Below are 26387 nucleotides of genomic sequence, written 5' to 3' on the forward strand. Positions count from 1 at the left end.
CACTGTTCCCTCAAAGAGTCCCTGGTTAGAAACCAAGCAAGCCTCTAGGAACCCCACCCACCACTACAGCTGCCCTCAGGCAGCTTTTTCTTTTTTTTTTTTGAGTTGGAGTCTTACTCCATCACCCAGGCTAGAGTGCAGTGGCACACTCACGGCCATCCCAGCATCGACCTGCTGGATTCCAGGAATCCATTCACCTCAGCCTTCCGAGTAGCTAGAACTACAGGCATGCACTACCACACCTGGCTAATTCTTTTTATTTAGTGTAGGGACACCAAGTTGCCCGGACTGGTTTCAAACCTGCGGGCTTAGGCAATCCACTTGCCTAGGCCTCCCAAAATGATGGGGTTACAGGCTGAGCCGTGCTTTTCTTCACCCTTCAAGGATGCCATGCTCGTGAATTTAAAGCTAGCCTCTCCTTAAATGTCAAGGATAAGACAAGACGCTAATGAGCAACTAGTGGTCAGATTTCCATGGCAGCCAAGTCTCAGGGATTCTGTAGCCTTCGGATTCTGCAGAATGTGAGCCAGAAGGAGCCAAGACGCTGGAGGATGTTGGGCATTAAAAGTCCATAGGTGGCCGGGCACAGTTGCTCATGCCTATCATCCCAGAGCTTCGGAAGGCAGAGGCGGGCGGATCGTTTAAGGCCAGGATTTCCAGACTAGCCTGGGCAAAAATGTGAGACTGTCTCTACAAAAACTAAAAACATTACCTGGGCTTGGTGGTGCATGCCTGTTGTTCCAGCTACTCAGGAAGTTGAGGTGGGAGGATGGCTTGAGCCCAGGAACTCGAGGCTGCAGTGAGCTATGATCACACCACTGCACTCCAGCCTAGGAATAGAGTGAAACCCTGTCTCTAAAAAATAAATAAAAATAAACAAAAATAAAAATAAAAGTCTACCAGGGATATTATGCTCATCGTATCAGTAGGTGTGTTGTACGCTTAAATTTCTGGCTGGCTTTTTTCCCTCACACTCAACATTGACTTCATCGTCCTTGTCTGTGTGGATTTAATTAGGAGACCACAGCCCTGTCTTCATAGACATCACTTCCTGAGTATGTCTCGGGTACTCTGCTAGATCAAGTCCTTTCCTCACCCGCCACACTCCCTGGGCAACTTTCTGATCTCAGCTGACACTGTGGGAATGGCTGGCTGGTGTCAGTGTGTCATGCAGCTGGAGATCCAAGGACCCACAGGGAATAACCTGCTTGGCTCCACTCACACCAGCACATCCCCACTCCCATGGCCATGGTACAAAGTTGAGCATGAAGCCTGGATTCAAATACATCCACGGCCCAGATGTCAGGAGTGAGAAAGGAGAGTAGGTGGGGAGATGGATAGGACAACAGGAACCTGTCCTTCCCTGTCCACTCCCTACTTCTTCCCACACTTCTATTCCTCCAAGACCAAGCACTGGCACCTCCACTGGGACAAGGTCCCAAGAGAAAATCCAATCTCTCTCATTTCCAGAAACATAGTCCATGCGAGCCCTTCCCCAAGTGAGACTGACAGCAGTGTGGAGAGCAGCCATCTTTCATGGAGAAGCAGGGGCTTGTTGCTAATTAGGCTGCTTCTTCTAGGTCTGCTCCCATGGCTACATCTTCACTTTAGATAAGAAATGGAACATTCTGTGCTTTGCAATGCTATATAGAAATGATAATGGTGCTATAACATGTAACTGATTTTTTTGTTTTTTGAGTTGAAGTCTCACTCTGTCACCCAGGCTGGAGTGCAGTGGCATGCTCAAGACCACCGCAGCCTCCACCTCCTGGGATCAGGCCATCCTACTGCCTCAGCCTTCCAGATAGCTGGAATTACAAGCGCATGCCACCATGCCCAGTTAATTTTTTTATTTATTGTAGAGACGAGGTCTCACCAAGTGGCCCAGCCTGGTCTCGAACCCCTGAACTCAGGCAATCCTCTCGCTTTGGCCTCCCAAAGTGCCCAGCCTGTGTAGATGATTTTTTTTAAAGTCTAATAAGAAACATTGCTTTCATAATGAATAAATAAAGCTTTCCCCACTGGATTTGATTTTGCCTTTGAATAAAACATGGAGTCAGGTTTATTCTTCAACAAGAGACCATATCAGAGGAGCACGGGAATGCCCCTCTGTTTCTGCTGTAGCTCCCCACAGACTGATGCTAGGACAGTGAGGGTGGCCATGGCTCTGGCATGACCTGCAGTCTGCTCACTCATAATACCTCAGTTTAAGCTCAGGAAGCCAAGGATGCAGTGTGGTCCGGTTTCAAGCCGGCTGAAGGAACAGGTAGCTGAATCTTTTGCCTGGAGTCTCTTCTGTCTTTGGCTCCCATCCCAGACTCGGCCAACAGTAAGGAAAGAGGAGGCCAGGATGGGAGGAGGATGAGGCCCGGGGCTCTGAACCCTCCCTAGCTCTTGGGTGTCAATTGGTGTCAGGCAGCAGGACATTACAGGAAGCTTTCCTGATATCCTGACAGTGGCCTCCAGCTGGGACACCTGGTGGAGCCTGAGCCCTGCCACCTCCCAGCTCCAGAGAGCAGCGCACCTGAACACACTGCCCAGTCACCTGGGCCCCAGGTGCCCACAGAGATCTATTTGCAAAGGAGATGCCGGGCCATGCCCCTCCTCTTCCCAGCCCAATCATAAAGCTTGGCTTCCTAAGCTTGGGGCCAATATCACCATAGCTTTTTTCTTTTCTTCTCTTTTGAGACAAGATCTTGTGCTGTCACTCAGGCTGGAGTGCAGTGGTGGGATCATATAGCTCACTACAGCCTCAAACTCCTGGGCTCAAGCAATCCTCCCACTTCAGCTTCCTGAGTAGCTAGTATTACAGGCGTGCACAATCACACCCAGCTTTTTTTTTATTGTTTTAGAAATGGGATCTTGCTTTTTAGCCCAGGCTGGTCTCGAACTCCTGGCCTTAAATGATCCTCCCATCTCAGCCCCCCAAAGTACTGGGATTACAGTCATGAGTCACGGCACCCGGCCACCATATCTATCACAATATGAAAACAATGTACTGAGTGAGGGTTACCCTCGGGAGGGGGCCCAGGGCTACGTGGCCATGCCAGGCCCCATCCCTCATTTCCCAGCACGTGACTCCCTTCCTCAGCCTACAGAAACTGGAAAGATTCTCCCCTTCCCCCTTTCCCCACTGTTCCTCATTGGGAAATAATTCTTTTTAATCTTAAAGAAAGAAAAGCACCAGCAGGGTCCTGCCACCCAATGTGGCCCCTTTGTGCAAGGGGCCCCAGCACTTCTCTCAATCAGGAATCGTGTTGGGATAGATCCATAAATGTCTAGGATGTTATTGGAGGACCCTTAGAATTAGAGCCTTTGCACAACCACCCACTGGTTCAGTATCAGGGAAAAGGGGGCTTGCTGGAAGCCCAGACCTTACCTGCCCACAAAGTACTTATGGAGCAAATCCTCACATGTACCCCACAACCCTAAAATAAGTTTTTAAATTCCACATTTAATAAATAAATAAATAAATAGTGACTTTGTGCAGTATACAACCTGCACACCCGTGAGCACTGGCCAGGGACACCAGGGACCTACACTGTGAGCCTTCCACGGGCCGGGCTTACCTTACCAACTGGAAAGGTGATGGTGTGGGCATCTGATGAACACTGTGGATGGGGACAGAGACTCCCCGACCCTCCCACTTTGGGTAGAAGAACAACGTCTCTTTGGGAGCTTCCAGTTATTGACCCCTTTCACTACTTAAATGGCGCTCAGTACCTGCAGAACTGCACCTAGGAGTGAAACACTACAGGACCTCAGTGCCCCCTGCCATCACCCACCCCCGTGTGGCCCAGTGCGTGCAACTGGTGGGGGTCTGGGCGAAACATCCACCCTCCTCACCTTTCACCCCTGGGCTCCAGGTCTAGGGAAGGCCTCCCACAAGGCAGCCCAGCACATGCTCTGGGTCGGGCAGTCTGGGCTCTTGTCCAGAGCCCTTTGGTCTGCCTGTTTCCCATACCACATCATTGTCCGTGGGCTCAGAACACACTGCAAAAGGACACCCGTCCCAGACACGGCTTTGCTGCTCTCCATGGGTGGAGCAGGGGACAGTATATCCTCCTCAGGCCCTGCCTGGGTGCAGATGAGTCCCCACAGTGCTCTCGCCTCATAGGATGCCTGGTGTGGACTCGACCCAATCCCACATACTTGGGGCGCAAGTTGTGTGCCACGTTAAACCGCCACAGAGAGATCAGTATCAAGCAGCTACCAAAGGGGAGTAGTGGAAGAACTTCTGAGCCAAACAGCACGTATTTAGAAACGCCCACAAATGCAAGATATGGTAGTAAAACATTACAATGGTGTCACTGTCCATCTTTTGGCCCTTCTTCCCCGTTTCGTCATCTTGTCCTTATGTCCTCTTACATTTCTGTCTCTCTCTCTCTCTATATATATATATATTTTTTTTTTTTTTAAATACCTTTGGGAGATACAGTTTTTGGTCTGGGCTTTAAGTGTACCCACCACTGTCTCTGACAGGTGATTTTCATTTCTCTATCCCATCTCCCACCCACTTCCGCATCTCCAGTGTTCATGACACCATCTCTACACCTTTGCCGATCCTTAGTCTAACTCCCTTTTACAAGTGAGAACGCGTGGTGTTTGGTTTCTGGCATATTTCTAATGAACTGCCTCGACCTCTGTCTGGAAGGAGGCCCGTTGTGAGCAGAGAGAACTACAGGCTCCTGGCCTTGTCGCTGGGACCTTCCAGGCCAGGCAGGACTGTGTAGCATACAAGAGTTCTTGAAACATAAAGAATGATACCAGAGCTGCTGCGAGGTTGGGTGCGTAATCGCATGTCCTGTGAGAAATGGGGATGCCAACTGCCCTAAGACAGGAGTCCACTGGAAAATCCCAGCAGAGCTGGTTGGAGCATGGGGACAGGGAAACCTCCCAGGGGCAGAGAAGTTCAGAGAGGAGAGAAGCTCATGCGTACTACGTTGAGATTGCTCCAGAGAGGCGGAGGAGGGATTTGCTGGCAACAGGGACACAGGGGCGTCTGAAGAGGAGATACAGGGAAGAGGCTGAGGAGAGGAGGCGAGGAAGACAAAGTCGGGGCATAAACACTCTCAGGGATATGGAGGAATGATGCCAGGAGTCCTGTGGGAAGAGCTGAGGGAAAGTCAAGGAACCATGCAACCAGGGCTGCTTAAAAATACCAAGAACCAGCAAGGCACAGTGGTTCACACCTATCAGGCCAGCACTTTGGGAGGCCAAAGTAGAGGATCGCTCAAGCCCAAGAGTTCAATATCAGCCTGGGCAACATAGCAAGTCATCATCTTCACAAAAAAAATGAAAAAAAAATTAGCTAGGCGTGGTTGTGTGCACCGGCAGAAGGATCACCTGAACCCAGGAGGTCAAGACTCTGGTGAGCCATGTTCATGGTTCTGTACTCCAGCCTGGGTGACAGAGTGAGACCCCGCCCAGGGGTCCTCTCCAGGGCCCCAGCAACCGCGTAACCAAGCCAGCATCTCCGAACCCTGTAGCACAGAAATTCACTGAGCCCTGTAGCAGAAACCCACTGGTCCAGGGTTCTAGAATGAAGCAAATGGTTTCCTCTGAACTCATAATCACACGCTTAGGGTGTCACGGCCAGGGAGAAGCCAGGAGCAGGGTCCCATTCGGGAATCCCCAAGAACCAACCAGGGTTGGCGGAGAAGGAAGGATGTGGGAATGGTGGCAACACTATATGAGATGTCCCACACAGCGTTTTCCCGATGTCATCCCTCATCACGACCTGAAAGGAAGCAAACTCACCCCACTTAACAGTGAGGAATCTGTGGTTCAGGGAGGGCTTCCAGGTGAGAACATGCCTAAGGTCACACCACCTGTCAGGGACAAAGCCAGGACTCAGACTCAGTTGATCCGCCTTGGGATCCCACAAGCCTTGCACTACGTTGTGCATGCATACCACACAGCAAGGCTATATTGTATGACCCACACTCAAGGTGGGATTTTACAGGGACCAGGAAAAGGCCAGGGAGGGAGGCAGGTGCAGGAGGACTCGCAGAAGGCAAAGGCTGCCCCAGTGCCGTGTGGCGGTGATTTTGGAGTAGGGTCTATCCACATGTGATGGCTGAGCTCATTGCAGGAACTAATAAGTTAATGAAAAGTGATCACGTGGGCAGAGGCTGACACACTGAACAGTGGGAAGGTGGTTAACAGTGCAAACTTTGACTTTGGTGTGAGACTTTGGGCAAGTTTGGGCAAAATAGGGATAATGATACGGTTTGGACATCATAGGATTTTGTGAATGTTCAACCATGTATAGCAGTTCTTACCATTCTCATTCCTTTCATTGTCACGATCCTTTCTACGAGGGACAGTTGTCCATTTGCATAAGGAGCCCAGGGAAACATTGCTGTGATCCTTCCCTTCCCAAACAGGACTCTCACGCTGCCCATTGTGGCTCTCTTTTCTCCCTCAGAGTAACCCTGGGGGCTTGTTTTCTCTCTATTTTATCAGGAAAAGTGTTGGAGGGAGATTTTGTCGAACAGACACATGTGGCCTGAGCCCAGGAGGCACTGGGAGCACGGATGTCCCAAGCGGACAAGGAGCCCTGCGGTCTGGCAAGTGTCCAGGGGGTGGAGCCAGAGAGCCCCCAGCCACCTCGCCACAGCCGATAGCGACTATCTACACATCCAGGCAGGCAGAGGCTAAGGGAGGGGAGACGCAGGACAGCTGCACGACTCTCTGGGGAGCTTTTTTTGTCTTAATTCTGTGCTCACAGAAGTGCATCCCAGTGAGTGAGGTTTCTGCCCTGACAGAACAGGCCACAAACTGAAATTGAAGACAAGAAGGAAGGAAGAGGTTTTTACATTCAATTTTAGAATCCCCTGCCGTGGATGTTTGCCTCCTGACTTTTAAATGGCAGCAGAGTTTGGCCTGGGGTTCTCACCTAGAAAGAAGGACATCTCGGAGGAATGCTGGTGTTTTTGTTTACTCCTTGCTGGGGAAAGGGGCAGTTGGCTTATAGAAAACAAACTGCACACACCTGTCTCCTACCCTCCCACCATGCCTCAGGCCTCGCGTGGTTCTGACACCTGGGCCCGAGTTGTGTCGAGTCTAAGAAAATACCATGCCAAGAGCATCTCCTGCGTCCACGCTGCAGCCACCTGCCCCATGGGTATTGGCTTGTGACACCATGCTGATCCTGTCCAGTTAAGTCTTTCCAAAAATGTGGGAAGGGGCTAGAGGGCACAGCACAGAAAAGAAAAAGATGTATGTCTGTGGGACTGCTGCTGGGCAAAGATCTTGGACCACTGTGGATGTGATGGCAACGCGGAGGGCACCATGCCAAGCACACACAGAGAGAGAATCGGGTACCAGGTACGAAGCCAGGGGACCAGATCCTCAGTCCTGCCTTGGCACCGGGGCCTGGAGTGGGAGGAGAAAGCCGAGCCCATGAATAAGCGGTTGGGCTCTGGGTATAAAGCTGGGTGCCGCCCCCAGCTCTGTCTCCCAGGTCACCCTCCCTCTCGCGAGCCGGCGTCTACCTCCCACCACCTTCTGCACCGGAGCTGCTGGAGGGTAAGTGCCCACCTCTGTCTATATGTATCCAACTGTTCATTGTTGGGGGTTTGACTTCTTAGTCCTCTCTGCTCTTTTTCTCTTTTCTTTTGCAAATGGAGAAAATGTGTCACAACTGATTAGAAGCAGCAAAGTCAGAGTTCTGGTAGACCAGAAAGCAATTTACAAAAGGCACGGGCTTCTTTCTGGACACTTAAAAGCCGTGATTTCGGAAGCAAGGTGGGAACAGCACCGGAGCTGATGTGGAAGAGGGTTTGCAGCTGGGTGTCCACCCAGTGTGCTTACTGATTCAGTTAATCAACACTCTCAGGAGTTCGAGCTGTGTTCCTGAAATCAATAAAGTTGGAGACAAGTATCTACATGACTCAGAAGGGGAAAGTGGGCTCCTGGATATGGCCCTTTCCAATTACGGATTTATGGATCTCCTGCGTGTGCTGTCATGCTGAGGGCAGTGTGCCCATGCAGCCATTGGGAGAAGCAGTCACAGCTGAAGCCACAAATGCTGCTTCTATGCCACTGCACTTTCTGGCATCTGGAGTCAAGACTTCTGTGAGCAGGGCCTTCCGAGGAGAAGGGCTTTCCTCGGGAGAGGGGAATACCTGACAGCATGTCCCTTGTTTCTGATTACAGTTTTAAAGAAAACTGAAGCACCTCTGCCACTTAAAACAAAAAATGACCTAAAATAAAGATTATAGTAAGTACCAACAAAGATCAGTACTGAAAATCTCTTTATTATGATAGAGCATGAATGTTTAAGTGCTTTCTTCTATATCCACATTCAAAACTCTATGTTCTTTTTTAAAGTTTGAGGCATAGACAATCGAAGCCTTTCAGGCCTCTTATATTGCTCAGATTTCTAATATATGCTGACACTAAAAGGCATTTTATTTTGTATAATAAAACAGGGAATATTCATTGAATTGAAACCTTGATACTGCCGCTTATTAAAATGCTGAAACCTGCCTCCTTTTACCAGTGATCTGGGCTATGAAAAGTTCTTTTTGACTCCTGCCAAAAAGCTCCTCAGTGCTGCCTCCAAAACATTCCTGGGATGTTAACCCCAAAACACACAGGCCTCACTGTGGACGTGTCAGCAATGCGGGAGAGTGAGGTTCACGCTGAGGCTTGGGGGGACATTTGTCAGAGCGTAGCTGCTTCTGGCAAGGGCAGAGGGAAATGGGAAATGGGGGCTGGAAGAACCCTCTCTTTGCTGTGGTTCAACCACCACCCCAAGATTACTTCAAAGTGGCTGTGAAGACAGGCTGTGTCCACCGTAGCCCTACTCCCAGCCCCCGCTGCAGACCCTGGCACACAGAAGCTGCTCCTTCGCTGTGTGTTCACTTGGACAGAATCCTGAGTGGCATTGCCTGGCTCCAGCTTTGAAGACAGAGGGCTACCAGAGCTGACCTATACCATGAGGCACACTCTGCTGCTTGCTGAGGGAACTCGGGTGGTTCCCACTCTGAACCTCAGTTTTCTTTTCTATAAAATGAAGGCTTTGAACTATGTGGTCTTTAAAATCCTACCTGGTTCTCAGATTTTTCTGTCTGCTGGCTCAACGAAAATATTGATGTTGAGCTCATGACCATGGTTCTCCGAAGTGTGTTTGATTTTTCAGGTGGGGAAAGGTGGGCAGGGCAGGGAGTGGGGGGGGAATGCACTAGATAATATGACAGCCCTGCTTGACTTTTTCTTTTATTCGTCAATTTCTTTGCTTTTAAACTTTTATAAAATGAGAGCCCTAACACTGGGTTTCTTAAAGTTGTTCTTTATCAAACAAAAATATTCAAATGCAACCCTCAGACACACCAGTTTGGTACACAGCTAGCCGTGGATAAACACACAATTTTTTCCTAACATACATTAGAAATATTTTCCAAAATTGTGGGTTCTTCTGAGTCAGTCTGGTAGAATGTAGGTTTTCAGGTTCCAGGCCAAGTCAGTAGAAATAAAATAAAAATAAAAGTAAAAATAAAATAAAGGAGAGAAAAGAGAAATCACAACTTTTTTGGAACTTCTGAAGGAAAAGTGCTATCTTTGGATGCAATGGAAGTTTAAAAAGGGAAAATTTATGAAAAGCTGCCACACATGTTGAATTCAACTGAGAACTGTTTATTATTAACAAAGTGATGTTCAATATTTCAGAATTCTTGGCCAGGTACGGTGGCTCACATCTGTAATCCCAGCTCTTTGGGAGGCTGAGGTGGGAGGATTTCGTAAGGCCAGGAGTTCAAGACTAGCCTGGGCAACATAGTAAGATCCCCATCTCTACCAAAAAAAAAAAAAAATTAGCCAGGCATGGTAGCACTTGCAAAACTCCATTTAGCAGTCTCTTAAACAGGGCTTATGCTGTGCATAGAAAGAGTGACTGGTATCTTATTATAGAAAACAGAGCCACACCACCACCTCCTCCTCACATTTGAAAAGGAACAAGCCCGGGGCAAACTGTTGCTTTGATGTGGGTCCCCAAGACAAAGCCTGCACAGTCCGCCCCAGGCGTTTCAGAGCCTGAAGCCCGTACACCCTCTCTGGAACAGGCTGGCGGCGCCGGCCTCCCGCCGGTGGGGAAACACAGCAGCACAAAAATCTGTGCATTGGTCTCTCTGCACAGCATGGCTGGACTTTTTTTTTTTTTAAAGCAAAATAAATGAGCACTTAACTTGTGCAGTCAGCTCACTGCCTCTCCGCCCCTGCAAGCACTTTGCGGATGGGGAAGTCCTCCTCCATTAGACGTCTCTGTGGGAGTCACAGCCTTTCCCCCAGGAGCCTATGGGCAGCTCCCAGCACCCTCAACTCGCCTTTCACGTGAGCTTCAGAGTGAGGACGCGCATTTTGATTCACATATCTTTGCCCTTTGTCATGTATTGAGAAAAAGGAAGGATGAATGGACGGTCTTTGATTGGCGGCACAGGTCACGCCCGTCATGGTCCAATTTGGAGGGACCCTTTTGGAAATAAAGCTGGTGAGGCAGCACGCAGAGGCATCGCCCAGCTAAGCTCGGCCCTGGCAGATGGGGCACAAGAACAGGTATGCTTCCCTCATGCAGCCTCTGTCTTGGGGAACCTGGGTGCCTGCTCCAAGCTCTGGTGTCTTTTCTGAGCAGAACCTGGGATGTGGGGGCCAGCAATTCTGCTAAGGGTTGTGGCTGTGGGCTGAACCAGAGGCACAGGGATCCTGGTCCAAAAAGTCTCATGGCACTCACGCCAGTTTAGAGGCTAGACTATTGAGCTGGGGAACTTGACAGCCATGGAAAGGCTAAGAAAAAAGTCTTCTGGGGCTTCACGTTTGCCCTGCTTTGAGTTCCTTTCTTGCTGTGGTCCCCTCTTCTTAGCTGAAAGGTAATGGCCTGCTTCGTAAGGGCTGAGACGTTTGAGCCTCAGTGGAAGGTCCTGGCTGCATAGCCTGGCACTGCCACACATCCAGTTAGGCTGTGTGGATTCATTCTTAAACTTCCCTAAAGATACACAAATATTCCAGCAGGATAAAATTCTAGGGTGCATTACAGTTTCAGTTTGTGAATTTTTTCTAAGCAGTTCTCATGCCTGAGTTCTGGAGCAAGTAGTCAGGACTCTTAGGGGTTCCAGAAGGGTCCAGCAATTCAGAATAAATGGTTCCCAGGGACTCAAATAACAGTAACTGTCTGCTCAGGTCATGAGAAGACTCTTCTCTGGGACATCCTAGCCCTACAACCCATCCCAATATGCAGAGATTGGAGACTCACATCTCAATAAGTCTTCATGTTGAACTGTAGATTTGGAAAAAGTTGGTTTAATCTTTACTTAACTTTGAGTGGCTTAACAGGGGACTCAGGCCATTCTGGTTCTCAATCACGTTTGGCCAGTTTATTATCAGGTTTCGAATCTGTATCTCCAAAATCTCTGAGGTGATGGGGTATTTTAAACACTCTAAAATAAATAAATGTATGCTGGAAGTTTTGAGCACATGAACTTGTTTATTCTGAAACAGCGCATGTACCTGCTCTTGTAGCTGATGGAAAATGCCACTACGGTGCTGCCTCTTCAGGGCTTGATACATTCAGTTAGAGACCCTAGAGGCAGGTGTGTCTTTGGGATTCTTGCCACAGCCTAGGCTGAAGCCTGATACCCCTCATAAATTAGTGGCTTTGAAAATGGGTCACTGTTGCTGAGTCAGGGCTTACCAAGCAATATTTTCAATGATGAGATCGGAAGGAGAGAAATCTGAAAATAAATGGTAGCCATCACTAAGATTATGAAATAAAAGGCAATTTTCCATAAATATCTAATTATTCTAATAGTCTTTTTTCTTTGATCCTGGAGTCTGCTGAGCTCTGTATAGACCCAGCTTTGGTTCTGGATCTCCAGGATCCACTGACAGATGTTGGTGTCCAACACTGTTTTGCCAAGACAAAATGACCTTGATTTGGAATGCATTGTATAAATAGCTTCTGCTTTGTGCAACGATTAATGGTTTGCCATTGTTTAAAAACAGAAGGGTTAGTTGGGCAGTGAAGTAATACAACTAAAATGTAATTGTTAGCAATAAACCAGTTAGCCATGTTGATTTCTGAACTGAGATTAATAGACACAAAAACTAGAGTCAGGAATATTTTTTAAAGACATAATTTTATTATCTGCTCATCGCTATTTGTTGGATATGGTAATTGGAACATGATGGGGTTGGGAACAGACATGAGGACCATTTGATCCAGCCTGGCCACAGTGGGGAGACAGGCTGGTTTCTCTGAGAGGGCTTTGGCGTTTCTTTGGTCATGTCTCACGTGGCTGTGGCTTCAACCTCCACAATTATGCCTTCCAGGATCTGATGATTTTGGCGTTTCCCTGCTTCACACTGACCTGGCTGTGCTGTCTGCTGTTTTTGCACTCAAGGTGGTTTTGCCATTGGCTTCCTCCTTCTGCCTGCCTCTGGGATTATGTCAGTGGTAGTCTTTTTTATCTACCATCGGCACCATGAAATCTTCATTTTTGTCTTCAAGGTACCATATTCTGGTGATGGTGGTGCTTTCCAGTTACATACTTATCATGAGAAGTGAATGGTCCCATAGTGAACACAAGTCATGGTTCTATTGTTCACATTTTCCTGGCAGATTTACTATAACTACGCCCTGTACATTTTTCTATCGTATAATCCTCAGATCATTGCTCTTTGGTTTTCAACAGTTTTGTCCACTTCCATCTTTCCCAGTTTCTATACCTCTGTGGAGTATCATTCTTGTCTGTTTTTACACATTTGAATAATAAATTCCAAAAGAGTATGTGCAGCAGTGTCATGATATAAGGACAAATACAAGTAATCCTGGACTTGGAAACCAGGATTTGGGAGGCTATGTCAACACACACAAACTCTTTTTAAAAAGTCTTCCCATTTGAACTTTTAAAAATATATTTTTTTATAAAATAAAAATTTAATTTTAAAAGGGTGCCTGTCTTGGAAAGTAGCTCACCAGCTCATTAGCGAGCGGGCCACTTTGTAACCTGATTTCTTGCTCAATTGACAATATGAAGCTTAAGCACATACTTTTAGCTCTGTCTATATTATTTGACTTGTTATGTTGACATTAATTGTGTTCAGTCTTCTCAACTAGACTGGGCTCCTTCAGTGCAGGAAGTATATGCTCCATAAGTGTTTGTTGGACTAAACACTGAACCTCATGAAATTAAAGACCAGGACCTTCTCATGGTAGCATTAGACACTAATGACGAAGGTGCTGTGGGATTTGGGTTTGGGTAATAATCTCCATGATGGTATTACAGGAGGAAAATGGTACTTTCTTAGTTCCATGGAACACTGTGGTCCAGATCTTCTGTGACTGCTAGGACCAGGCCTAAAGCTGGCTAACGTGAGTGTTCTGCACTAGGGATGTTCATGAGTTCTGTCCTTTCCCCAAGGAGCTGGAGCAAGAAATTGCCATGGAAGACAGCCCCACTATGGTTAGAGTGGACAGGGGTGAAAACCAGGGTTCGGCAAGCCGAGGGAGAAGGTGCGTCCCCAAGGTACTTGGCTATATCACCGGCGATATGAAAGAATTTGCCAATTGGCTTAAAGGTATTTATGCTTCTGTCCTTTGGAAAGATAAGAGAAGTGGCTTTGGGGGAAATGGCTTGCTGGAACTCCTACTTAGATCTTTAGTTGTATTTCCCAGCTATTTACTGATCTCTTTACTCTCTATTTTTCTACTTTTTTCTCTTCTAACCAGCAAACCTCTCAAATTTGTTTTAATGGAGATCATGGTCAGGGATAGACTCCTGCTCGTATCAGAGGAGGCACCTGGCTCCATCCTGTAATTTTAGTATTTACAACTTTTACTATTGGATAAATCTTCCTTTTGCTTACCTCTGTGCATTAGATGCTTTCTGGAGCTTAGATTCTAGTAGGGGCAGTGTGGGTTGAGCAAAAAGAAACCAGATCGATGCTTTCAGGGATCTGGGTGCCACTCAAGGGACAAAGAGTCTAGAGAGAAAAAGCTAAAGGGAAGCCCAGAGCCCATTTTGCCTCCAGGGGGCTTGGATGGCTTGTCAGGTAGGCTCTGGGTTGGACAGGAGTGCAATCCGGTTGCATCCTTAGCTCTGCTTGTTTCACCTTTCCAGACAGACCTGTGGTGCTCCAGTTTGTGGACTGGATCCTTCGGGGTATATCCCAAGTGGTGTTCGTCAGCAACCCCATCAGCGGAATCCTGATTCTGGTCGGACTCCTGGTCCAGAACCCCTGGTGGGCTCTCACTGGCACTGTGGGAACAGTGGTCTCTACACTGACGGCCCTCTTGCTCAGCCAGGACAGGTAGGCACATCCTCCCAAGCCTGCCCGGCCCCCTGTGAGACCCAGGGGCTGACCAGTAAGCATGAGCATCCGTCCCAGGAGAAACAACCTTTTGTCCATAGAACTCTTCATATTTGCCTTTAGTCGGAGGTCAGGGAATCAGTTACAGTCTCTTATTCTTGGTCTCTGAATAAGTGGCTAGTCTGAATGATGCCACATTCTTGTGGCATTACATGGTAACCAGAACTAAGCTGCAAGTAATTCCCAGAAATGGTTCAAAAGTGATCTTCTTTAATGATTGATGAAATTATTTGTCATCTGTTTTGGGCCAAAGTACATATGAGTTCACGCAAGCTCTCAGTAGTTTAATAACCCCCTGTTATATCTTGTTTTCATGATGAGTTTAGCAACCTTATTCTTCATAGACAGTGCAAAGGTCAGCTCAGCTCCTGGAGAAATGAATAACCATAAATTCCAAGTAGATTCTGACTTAAGAAGCGTCAGTGACTCTTCTGATATATGTGTTAGGTTAAAAATAGCACGTACTCTATAAACTGATCTATCATTGAAGAAGTGATACATTGATTCCCACCAGGGGAGCAGAAGGTTCCTCACTAGCCAGTTCCTTCGGGAAGAGAGCCAGTTTTCTAAGTGTCCAGACCAGTGAATGATGCCCAGGGGAAGGTCATTACAGACTTAGGTCTTGTAACACAAACTAAAAACTACCTAAGGAGGTCTGTGGGGAGAATTAACAAATGCTCCACTTTTCCATCAAGTCCAAGGATTTTGTGTGCTCCCTGTAGACGGTGATTTTGTATCTTAGGTTAAACGCTATTCCAGTACAGACCAAGAAACGGTCTTCCCAGTTTGGGAACGAGGTCTAGGACTGTCCCACATTGGATATTCCTTCATTGTTTTGCTCCAACAAAACCAATTTCATTTTCCTTGCCAGGTATTATTTAGAAGACAAATCACATTTATATGTTAGTCAAATCTTTTACTTTCCTTAGTCTAAAATGAATGCATTAAGGGCAACCTCTTTCAGGTCCCCTCCCACTATGGAAGCTTTCCTATCTTCTTAATAAATCCTACTTTATTTATAATCCAACTGAGTCTAAATTTTAAATAAGACTATGTGGTCATTTGCTGACTAGGGGTCACACATGTACTCTGAGGGTCCCCCAAAAGCTACACCTTTTTATCTATGGGACTTTTGGGGATAACCTGAATCAGTAAATCAGAACTAAACAAGTTTCAAGTTTCATTTCTTCATTTGCATAAAAAGATCTGATTGAGAAGCTGGGTGGGAAATATCATTTACGTTGCTAGCTCTATGCCTTTTTTCTAGAACCAGGTAGAAATAACTCTTTGAAACATAAAGAGGATTTGGCATAGAAAAACTACAGAACTACAGAAAAAAAGGGATGCATTAAAATGGCAATCCTCTGTTTTAAGGGAATGCATGTCTTTTTGTTGCTTTAAATATGGCATTCCAAAACTTGTAGCTGTTGCCATCAATTTGCCACTGATCAAACTCAAGCATTCAATCTCCAAGTCAGTTGTTGAGAAGACAAGTTCATAGCTCTCCACTGTCCAGCAAGTGTATCATTGAACCAAACTGGGTCCATTTGTCTACCTGCAACAGAAAGCCATACACCAAAGCACCAGGTTTTTGCAGTAAGAAAGGTTTATTTTGACTTGACCAACAAGGAGACAGGAGGAAATGCCCAAATCTGTCCCCTTAAGCTGAGGAGCCGGGGTGGGTTTTATAAGCACAGGGTAATAAGGCTGACCTGATTGGATCCTGCCACGGGTCGTGGTTGGGATCCATCTGATCGGACCCTATATTCTGCCATGCGGTGCCCACTTCTTGGTAGGAGCACTTGGGTTGCACACTTGGTTCATCTGGGACTGCTCAGGCTACTGACCTTCAACCTGGGAGCCCATGGCAACTGAGAACCAATTTGCAACTTTGTTACATGAAAGCTGAACCAGATTGGTCTGATGCAGTTACAAATCCCCCTCCCTTCTTACCGCCATCCCTTTCTTTAGGGAGGAAGAGTGATAGCCACTTTAGTTTCTTCCTGCTGATTAGGGTAGAAGGAAGCTGTTCAGTGCTCAGGATTATGTTTAAAGCTAGCCAAATCCTCTTTATGTTTCAAGGAGTTATTTCTACCTGGTTCTAGAAAAAAAGCATAGAGCTAACGACATAAATGATACTTCCCACCCAGTTTCTCAATCAGATCTTTTTATGCAAATGAAGAAATGAAACTTGAAACTTGTTTAGTTCTGATTTACTGATTCAGGTGATCCCCAAAAGTCCCATAGATAAAAAGGTATAGCTTTTGGGGGACCCTCAGAGTACATGTGTGACCCCTGGTCAGCAAATGGCCACATAGTCTTATTTAAAATTTAGACTCAGTCAGCCACTGCTTCAGGTTTAAGAACTGGCTCAAAGCTCTGGCAGACAGCATCATGTTCCATCACAGTGCAGGAGTGGTTGGCTGCCTGCTCCATTCCACCTGGTCCCACCCAGGGATTCCAGGGGCAGGGCAGTGGCCAGTTGAGCAACTGTGCCATTTACTTGTGAGGAACACTCAGACACCTGTTAAATTTGAGCCAACATCTCTTGGGTTAAGTTGGTTCCAGTTTCCAGCTGTAGTGAGTTTAAAGTCTCAAAGATTGGGTCAGCATGATCCAGGTGGAGTTTCTTGCAGACATCTGTTAAAACAGGCCAGAACAATTTTAAGGAGGCGCCAAATGCTTAACCCAAATATGAGGAGAATCATTAAGACTTGTTGGGTGGAATGCAGAAATCCTCTGATAATATCTGGACATTAAGAATTTAGTTCAGTAAGTCCAGCTGGGAGACCTTTGAAGGTCTCCTTCAGAGATTTGGCTAGCTTTAAAACCTTGGATGTTCCAAATTCAAACTGACTAGAAGTATTTACCCAGGTATAGCACATGGTAGCAACAACACAAACACCACCCTGTGCAGTAAGGTGTTAGTCTAAAGCAGTGTGCTCGTCTAGGACAATGTGAATAAGAGGTCTAGGAACCTCTGTTGTGCCCTGATGGCTTGGGTGGTGAAGAGGGCAACTCTCTTAAGGCAGGAAAGCTTTCTAACCACACATCCACTGCAAAAACAACCTAGCCCAAATCAGGACTCCAGAAGTCTTCCAGATGCAACTCCTTCACTAGAGTGAATCCCTCTGAGTTAATCACATCCTTGATAACCTCGACTGTAGCCCACAGGTTATTGTCACATTGGATTGTGCTCCAAGACTCTCAGCTCTTAGAGAGCAGGGTGGGTAGCATCGGCAAGGCTCCCTGAATAGATAGGGATTTGGGTAAGAGCTGTTTCTGTGACCAAATCTCCTGGTGAGGAAATTCAAGCATTATTTCCCTCTTTTGAGGGGAAGAAAATGTGGACTCAGCAGGTTTCTAGGAAGTCCCTTTCCAGAAGGTGGGTGGGGGGCTGACAGGACAAGAAACAAAATGTCACTACACAACCTTCTGAATGAGTTCAGGACTCCAAGGAGGAAGTGTTGAATGAATGCCAGGTTAAGAAAGACTGAAGAAAGGTCGTTGGGCCGTGACAGGCAAAGTGCTGTATAGATCTGTCCATTGGGCTTGTATTATTCTGTTAGTCTGTCCCACCAGACCCCAGGACTGGGTGTGGTAAGTACAATGGAGATAAATAGGCGAAATTTTGCAAACACTTTCAATAATTTGCCCTGGAAAATGAGTTCCCTGGTTGCTATGAAACATTTGAGAGACTCCCCAGGTTGGTGTAATTTTTCCTACAGGGCCTTAGCTACTAACATGACTGCAGCACAGTCAAGATGTGACCTCTGCAAGGCAAGGTCAACCCAACACTAAAGCCCAAAGTCATAACTAATACATACTGGTTTCCTTGCTGCTGTGCCTCAGAGGGACTGTCCAATGATGAGGAATGGCCCATGGAGGCATGAGATAGTTCTCCAGTATTGCACTTAGACAGATTTTACACAGGTACCAAGGTCATGAAGGGTCTGAAGATATACCTGCTATGTAAATATTGGCCGTTTTACCCTTGGCTAAAAGACATGTCCTAGCAAGAGCATGTAATTCTGCTTGTTGGGCAGATGTGGCATTAGGAAAGGTAAGTAAAGTGGCAGGATTAAGCAAGTTACTTGAGTGATGGTAAGGTGGGTGGGGCTAGAGAGAGAACCCCATCATTTGCCGGTGCATGTGATGTGAACTGAGAAGAGATCAACAGAGAACGGAACACAGGCAGTGACAGGTGGCCCCACAGCTATCTTCTCTGTGGCTTTTACAAAGGAAGAGACAGAATCAACTGAGTTGAGACAAGGGGACCACTGTTCTAGTTTGTTCCAATTCTGGTATCTAACTCCCCTCGTTGGTTAGATTTAAGAAGGAAAAAGTCCCTGATTGTCCCAGAGCATCCCTAAGTCTGAACCGGGGGAAGAGGGCCAGGGCCTCCACCAGGATTTAGTGATAACCAAATATTTGAGGAATTTAGGAGAATTCAGAATCTAGTTCAGTCCGCAGGCAGATAACAAGGACATGAAGACAATGCCCAGGGTTACTGTCTTGTAACAAGGGTACTTGTGCTTTCCTCCAAAGCATAGCTTTTTTCTCCACATGCAATATGTAGGAAATATGAACCTCTTGCAGTTAGGAAGCCAAACCAAGGCAGGCTTTAGATTTTACTTGCATTCTTTTTTTTTTTTTTGAGTTGGAGTCTCACTCTGTCACCCAGACTGGAGTGCAGTGGCCACTCCCGGCCACCGCAGCCTTGACCTGCTGGACTCCGGCAATCCTTCCGCCTCAGCCTTCCAAGTAGCCTGAATTACAGGCATGCACTACCACGCCCGGCTGTTTTTTTGATTTATTGTAGAGATGAGGTCTCGCTGCCCAGGCGGGTCTTGAACCTGCGGGCTCAGGCAATCCACTCACCTCAGCCTCCCAAAGGCGCGGGATTACAGGCTGAGCCACCAAGCCTGGCTTACTTGCATTCTTAAAGTTCTTGGACCTGCCAGGAAGTGCAAGTTATCATTTACTCACTGTAAAGCTGGGAACTCTTGAAGCCAGGCCTTTCATGCATATTCAGCCCAAACTTTGGTAATGTAACCGATGTTTCCAATTGTGTCCTGCTTATAAAGAGAGAGCAAATTTTTAATGAACTTCTATAAGAATACTCACAAATAGTTTCTCAATTTTGGAGGAATCAAGTAGTGAGAAAAAGCAAATGCTTCCATCCTTGTTCACAAAGGATACTTTACTAAATTATTGCAAATTACAGATAGCTATGACAGAAATTTCCTTGAATCTGGAAAACAAAACATTTAAGTCATAAAAAAGTAGACTTATCAATTACTTAATTTCATGTAATTAGTTTTGCTACATGTTTTGCTTGATCTTGATTAGCAATTTTGAACTATAGCTGACTGCAAACACTTTCAAAGAATTTAAAGCAATAACTGTGGATGACAAAACCCAGGACAGCAATAGTCAAAGATCTGATGCGAGTTTACAATTGACAAGAAAATTTAGGTATTTCTGGAGCATTCAATCATCCAACACAATAACTACAATTATGACACATATCTCGGCATATCAGTATTTTAAGAATCTCATACACTCTTACACATTTTACTAACATACACAAACATGACAAAGAAAATTAAACACCATTTCTTATTTGGCAATGCTTCCCATATAGTTACCAAATAAACCTAATCACTTAATGTCTCTAACAAGCAGAGAGAGATGCCCTTTGAGGCTCTCCAGAAGGCTCACCTGTTAAAAAAAAAATCTCAAAATTAATTTTAGGCCAAAAGGCACAATTTAGGATTTGGATCCTGGGGAAATCTGCCAAAAATGTCAAGAAATTCAAAGTACTTTCTTTGACAGAATCATAGGTCACTGATAAATAACAGTTATTCATTTAACCAGAGAAATAATCAAAAGACCTCAAAAGCAATACAGAAAGTTACTCTGATGTACCTTAACCTTAACCTTAACCTTTTAAAGCTCAGTTTTCCTATGCAATCTTTGTTTCCTAAGCCAGTTATCTTGAACAGGAGATACATCTAGTAACGCACAGGAAGTCCTGGTTACATGAAACAATTCAGATACATTAAGAATTCATTTACACGGGAGTAAAACATTGCTTTTCTAGACCTTCAAGATAAATCTGAAACCAAAGAAACTAGCCAGTTCTCAGGAAGAAATGTGGCAGAAATAGAAACTTGTCATTCAGAGAATGGTTGTTAAAGAAAAGATTTCAGAATTAAAAATCAAAACCCCTTTCAGTCTTACTAACAGCAAAGTAATGGCTTAAGAGACCCTTGTTATTTTAACATAGGGGGTCAAAATTTTAAGTTCTGTTTTATGAAAAACTTCTTTCATAAACCTTCTTTTTATAAACCTTATCATGAGTCACTCAGACCATCTATAATATGCTTGGACTTTTTGTCTTGCCCTGTACTTTCTCTTTCTTAAATAACCGGTCATTTTACTCTATGACAAATATTTCCTTACTTCACAAGAATTTTTTCTTATACCAAAAAATTTTTTTTCACATCTCTTTCTTTTTTTTTACATCTCTCTCTCTCTCTCCTACTTACTGATTCCTTTCCATCTTGCTTCCTTCCTAAATCCACATTTTAAGCCTCACTTTGAATAACCTCCAAATTAGACAAAATTATTCTTTTCTTACTATAGAATATATCTTATGTCTTTTTAAATATTTTTTTCTTATTAAACACACCCACCTAAGCCGGGCTCGGTGGCTCAACCTGTAATCCCGCGCTTTGGGAGGCTGAGGTGAGTGGATTGCCTGAGCCCGCGGGTTCAAGACCCACCTGGGCAATTTGGCGAGACCTCATCTCTACAATAATAAAAAAAAAAAAAATCAGCCAGACATGGTAGCACATGCCTGTAATTCCCGCTACTCGGAAAGCTGAGGTAGAAGGATCACCGGAGCCCAGCAGGTTGAGGTTGCAGTGGCCGCTCTCGGCCACTGCACTCCAGTCTGGGTGAGAGTGAGACTCCAACTCAAAAAAAAAAAAAAAAAAAAAACACACACACACCTTACTTTTGGCACAGTTCATATACAGAATTACATATTAATTAGAATTTTTAACTCTTAATAATGTTAAATTTTATTAAAAACATAGGAAGTGCAAAATCTTGAATTGCCTGTCACGTAGTATTTTATATATAAGAACCATGTTTTCCTATAGCATAATTGTTATGCATATTCACAGACCCAAGCATATTTAGTCTTTACATTAAGTATAAGAAGCAAAGGACAAATTTATGATCAGCAATTTGTTCTAGTTTTTGTCTTATTTGGAAATGACACATGTATTTAATAAGTATCCATTGTTTAAATAGAATTTCAAATTACATAAAAATGCATTTATAAATATTTATCCCATTGACCTTTACCTAATTTATTTTTAACAGTTTACTGAGATTCCATATAGAACTGAGGTATTAGACAAAGCCAGTAATCATTCCCAGTTATTTATCTATTAATTACTTTACATCAGGGGTCCTCAACCCCTGGACCTCAGACTGTATAGGTCCATAGCCTGTTAGGAACCAGGCCACACAGCAGGAAGTGAATGCCAAGGAGTGAATGAAGCTTTATCTGTACTTATAGACACTCCCCATCGCTCACATTACTGCCTGAACTCTGTCTCCTGTCAGATCAGCAGCAGCATTAGATTCTCATAAGAGCCCAGACCCTACTGTGAACTGTGCATGCGAGGGATCTAGGTTGTGGCTCCTTATGAGGATCTAATGCCTGATGATCTGAGATGGAGCCAAAGAGGTGATGCTAGTGCTGGGGTGTGGCTGCCTATACTGATTAACATGAGCAGTAAGGTTTGACGGCACAGAGACCCTAATAAATCAATTGCTTGCAGACATATCAAAACTTTATCCGTGAGTGGCAAGTGAGTTGATATACTTCACTTGTCCAGCTGCATCTGGTGGCAGGCTTTAAGTCAGAATCCAACACTTATTTTAGTCCACACATAGCCCGCCCACTTACCACTTCCATCCGTACCTCTTTTTTTTACGGTGAGTTGTATAATTATTTCATTATATACTACAATGTAGTAATAATAGAAATAAAAAGCACAATAAATGTTATGTGCTTGAATCATTCCAAAACCATCCCCCCTCCTCCATGGAAAAATTATCTTCTATGAAACCAGTTTCTCATGCCAAAAAGGTTGGAGACTGCTGCTTTACATAACTGCATGTCGGCAAATATCATAAATGTAAGAACCTTAAATTCCAGAAGACAAAGCCATTCCCATCAAAGCAGCAACTTCAGAACAGTCCCATTCACCAAACGGTTATCAAGTCACATGAACTGAAAAGTATCTGATCTTTATTCACTTTACTTATGAGTACTCAGTTCTACAAAAGCCAATTTGGTACCAGCAACAAATACATCCACACTTGTACTTACTGCAAGATGCAAAGAATGGTCTTGTAGCTTTAATTCTTAAAGCTTTAGCCATGGATCAGGTAAAACTCACTAGCTAAAAGGAGGACAGTTAGATTCAAACTGCCTCTTCGCCAGTGGCCAATGTTCACTGAAATGTATCTGCCCCACATGACTGAAGCCCTTCACCAATTTTAGAGGGAACAGGGTAGCCAAGGAGACAGGCAAAGCAACTGAAGAGGGGCTGGTAGGAGAGGTTATCTTCAGGGTCAGTGAGGAAGCTCTTGAGTCTCTTTCCCACAGAAATTGATACCCGAATTCCTAGAAAGTGGACAAGCCCGGGCCCCTTCATTTCTTTTTCTGTTTGTTTGGTTTTTGTTTTTTGAGTCAGGGTCTCACTCTGTCACCCAGGCTGGAGTGCAGTGGCACAATCATGGCTCACCACAGCCTCAGCTTCCTAAGTAACAGATTACAAGGGTGCAAGGCCATCATTTCTGATCACAGTGGGCAAACTGTGGCCATCTGGGGGGGATGAACCAGAAGCCACTACTTCCTCCAGCTCAGGGGGATGGTTGGCACACTCCCACTGCTAGCGGCCCCTTGCACATTGATGTAGCCCCCAGGGTAGCTGGCTGGGTCGGCCAGGCCAGGCAGTGTGGCCCCTAGCAGCACCCTAGAGCGTGCCAGGGCAGTTTTGGTACCTAGACAGGACACTCAACAGGTCCCCACCCATGTGTGCAAGCTCCTAGGGGGTTGTTCCTTCTCTTCCTGCCACACAAGGGTGGGGAGGGAGATCCCCTACCAGGGTCTCCATGGGTAGATAAAGAAAGGAGTTGAGGTCGGGTCACTGGTGTGAGGTGACTCACCCAAAAGATGGTTCCGAAAACCCAAAACCTTTCTTTGCAGTGAAAGAGAAAGTGAATGAAAGAGAAGGTCGGGCCTCCTGGGACGCAGGATCCGGGCGAATCACCTGGCAGAACCCCCCACAGTGGCTCAGACCTCCTGCGGGCTCCATGTTCAGCACAACATGGGGCCTTGAGCCGCAGGCCAAAAAACCGTCCAGAATGGGCTTTGTCTTCAGCCCTTGTGTTCACATAGTGTCACCGAACAAAGCTGGGTCCCTTTGCCTGTGCACAACGGAAAGTCAAACGCCCAAGCACCAGTTTTAGCCGAAGCACTGGGTTTTTGCAATGAAAAGTGTTGATTGCAAGTCTAGTAACAGAGATGACAAAGGAAGTGCTCAAATCTGTCCCCCTGAGCTGGGGGAGCTGGGGTGTGGGGTTTTATAAGCATAAGGTAATGAAACACGATCTGATTGGCTCCTTCCATGGGGTGATCCTGCCAGGTGGTGTACCTGTCTTAATCCAATTCCAGCTCTTGTATTCTCAGTGGGAGCATTTAGGTCCTCCCCCAACCCATGACACTGGTTGCAAGCTGATTCATCCTGGCATGCTCAGGTTCTGTGACCTTCAAACTGGGGGTCTATGGCAACTGAAAATCAACTCGCAACTTCGTTACAGAAAAGTTGACCCAATTTTGTCTGATGCAGTTACGTGTAGTCCCAATTTCTGGGTTATACCAAGACAAATTGCATTACCTCCCACATACCTGCCCTCAAGGATTATTTAAGGGAGACAAAGAACTTTTGAACAGGGAGTCCCACCTTTAATGTTCTCATCCAGATGAATGTACGTGACATCATCTTACCTGTTGCAATGGTGCCTTCCAGCCCAGGTAGCAACAAGCCAAGAAGCAGCTCCCACGCTGTCCTGTGCTAGCCTCTTTAGGGTGGCTCCCTGGCTTCAGCTCCTCCACTAAGCCCTGCACTAGCTCTCACCCCCCACTTCACCATCTTCACTCCTCAGTTCTCCCATTGCCCTTGAGGACTAGGGCCTTGGATTCTATGCCCTTCATAGTGCCGGATATTGCCAACCCCCATAGCACTGGGAGCCTGGCTCGTCAACCTTGGAACTTATTCTACAGAAGTTGTTCCATTTCTCTCTCGAGGTCCCAATTATGAGATGGGGACCATTTTGGCCAGAGTAGAAACTTACCCATAGCAAAACCTTTAGAAGTGAGATTGAATAGTAAGCAAAAGCAACCTTGGAAAGAATGGGGTGATAAACACACACATAATTAAATGAGGTACTTTGCCAAGTGAAAGAAAACAATTTTTTTTAAACTTGGAAATGTATGCTTGGAGACAACAAAAGAGATGCAAAAATGTATGCTAAGTTGGAAGATTAATATTTATGAGATAAAAAACACTATGAAAGGGAAATTACGTTTCTGGAATCTTTTATCTCTCACCAGGAAATCAGATGTAGGAAACAGTTTCGTACACTTAAAGCTTCATTCAAGTCAGAGACCCGTAGTGATGTAAAGGCTAAAAGGAAGCAAAGCAGGTCACCTTGCTGACTCCCTTTTCTCCCCCAGACACTATGGACAGGTCTTCAGCTGGGAAACCTGTGAAGGGAGTCATTCTATATGCACATCTGTATGTTTACCTGTGTATAAGTCACTTCATGATTGTATTCATATTTGTATGATGGTTACATAGACACTGAAATCTATTTCCAAATATAATCTCATTTCCTAATGTGAATACGATCTGGAAGTTACAAGTGTGATTTCTAAGCACCCAGGAAATGTCTGTCCTGTGCCTCTTGCCCGCAGGTCAGCAATAGCATCTGGGCTCCAGGGCTACAATGCCACCCTGGTGGGAATACTCATGGCTGTCTTTTCAGACAAAGGAAACTATTTCTGGTTGCTGTTATTCCCTGTAGGTGCTATGTCCATGTCTTGGTAAGTTGTACCTGGTTTTCAAAATGCCTTTTTATGATAGGAGGAGGGAATGGAAATTGTTAAATAGCTACAGAGTCTCAGTTTTGCAAGATGAGAAATGTTCTGGGAATGGATGGTGGTGATGGTTACACAATGTGAGTGCCACTGAACTGCACGTTTATTAATAAAAATGGTTAAAATGGTAAGTTTCATGTTATGTATATTTTACCACTTTTTTTTAAACTAAAAAAAATGGATTCAGGTTATGTCTACTGGTTACAGCCAATTATTTGACCTTCTGTCTGATCTTCTTTCATATCCACCAACATCATTGCCTCATCCAGAGCCTCTCAACCCTGGCTGCACATTGATGCCTCCCGGGGAGCAGGAGAGAATACTGATGCAAGCAGCCCTGCCCCCACACATCTCACCCCCATCCCCACCCGAGGATTCTGATGTCATTGGCCCATGGTGGTGCCTGGGCGTTGGGAATTTTAAAAACTCACAGTGTTTCTAAAATACAAAGTCAAAACCCACTTCCCCCACCCGTGGTTCTCAAACTTGAACACTATCAGAATCACCTGGAGGGCGAGTTAAAACAGGAATGCCTGCTCCTTCAACACCAGGGCTTCCAATGCAGCCTCTCTAGAGTGGGGCCTAAGAACATGAATTTCTAATGAGTTCCCAGGTGATGCTGCTGTGGCTGGTCCAGGAACACCACCCCACCCCCCCTTTGAGAACCACTGTGCCTCCACGAACCCACCAGCTGGGGTCTCGTTTAAAAAAAAAGTTTTTTCACTAAATTCAATTGCTTTCTTTTTAAACTTAAATCCTTCAAACT

The 26387-nt window shown here is 45.5% G+C and overlaps 1 protein-coding gene across 3 annotated transcripts in view; it reads left to right on the forward strand.

Annotated features, from left to right (window-relative positions):
* Positions 1 to 8164: 8164 nt before the first annotated feature.
* Positions 8165 to 26387, forward strand: part of LOC103265693 (urea transporter 1) — a 30793-nt gene continuing 12570 nt past the window's right edge. The window contains exons 1-5 of one of the 3 annotated variants that reach the window (XM_008063341.2): positions 8165 to 8227; positions 10403 to 10560; positions 13422 to 13578; positions 14121 to 14310; positions 25439 to 25567. In XM_008063341.2, the coding sequence (XP_008061532.1) occupies positions 10414 to 10560; positions 13422 to 13578; positions 14121 to 14310; positions 25439 to 25567 (623 nt within the window). In that variant the 5' untranslated portion in view covers positions 8165 to 8227; positions 10403 to 10413. Of the gene's footprint in view, positions 8228 to 10402; positions 10561 to 13421; positions 13579 to 14120; positions 14311 to 25438; positions 25568 to 26387 lie in introns of those variants that run through there. The other 2 variants (XM_008063342.1, XM_021715160.1) reach the window with 2 other exon arrangements.

This window comes from Carlito syrichta, unplaced genomic scaffold (genome assembly GCF_000164805.1).
Source record: "Carlito syrichta isolate Samal-C Ts95f unplaced genomic scaffold, Tarsius_syrichta-2.0.1 Scaffold306762, whole genome shotgun sequence".
Taxonomy (NCBI): Eukaryota; Metazoa; Chordata; class Mammalia; order Primates; family Tarsiidae; genus Carlito; species Carlito syrichta.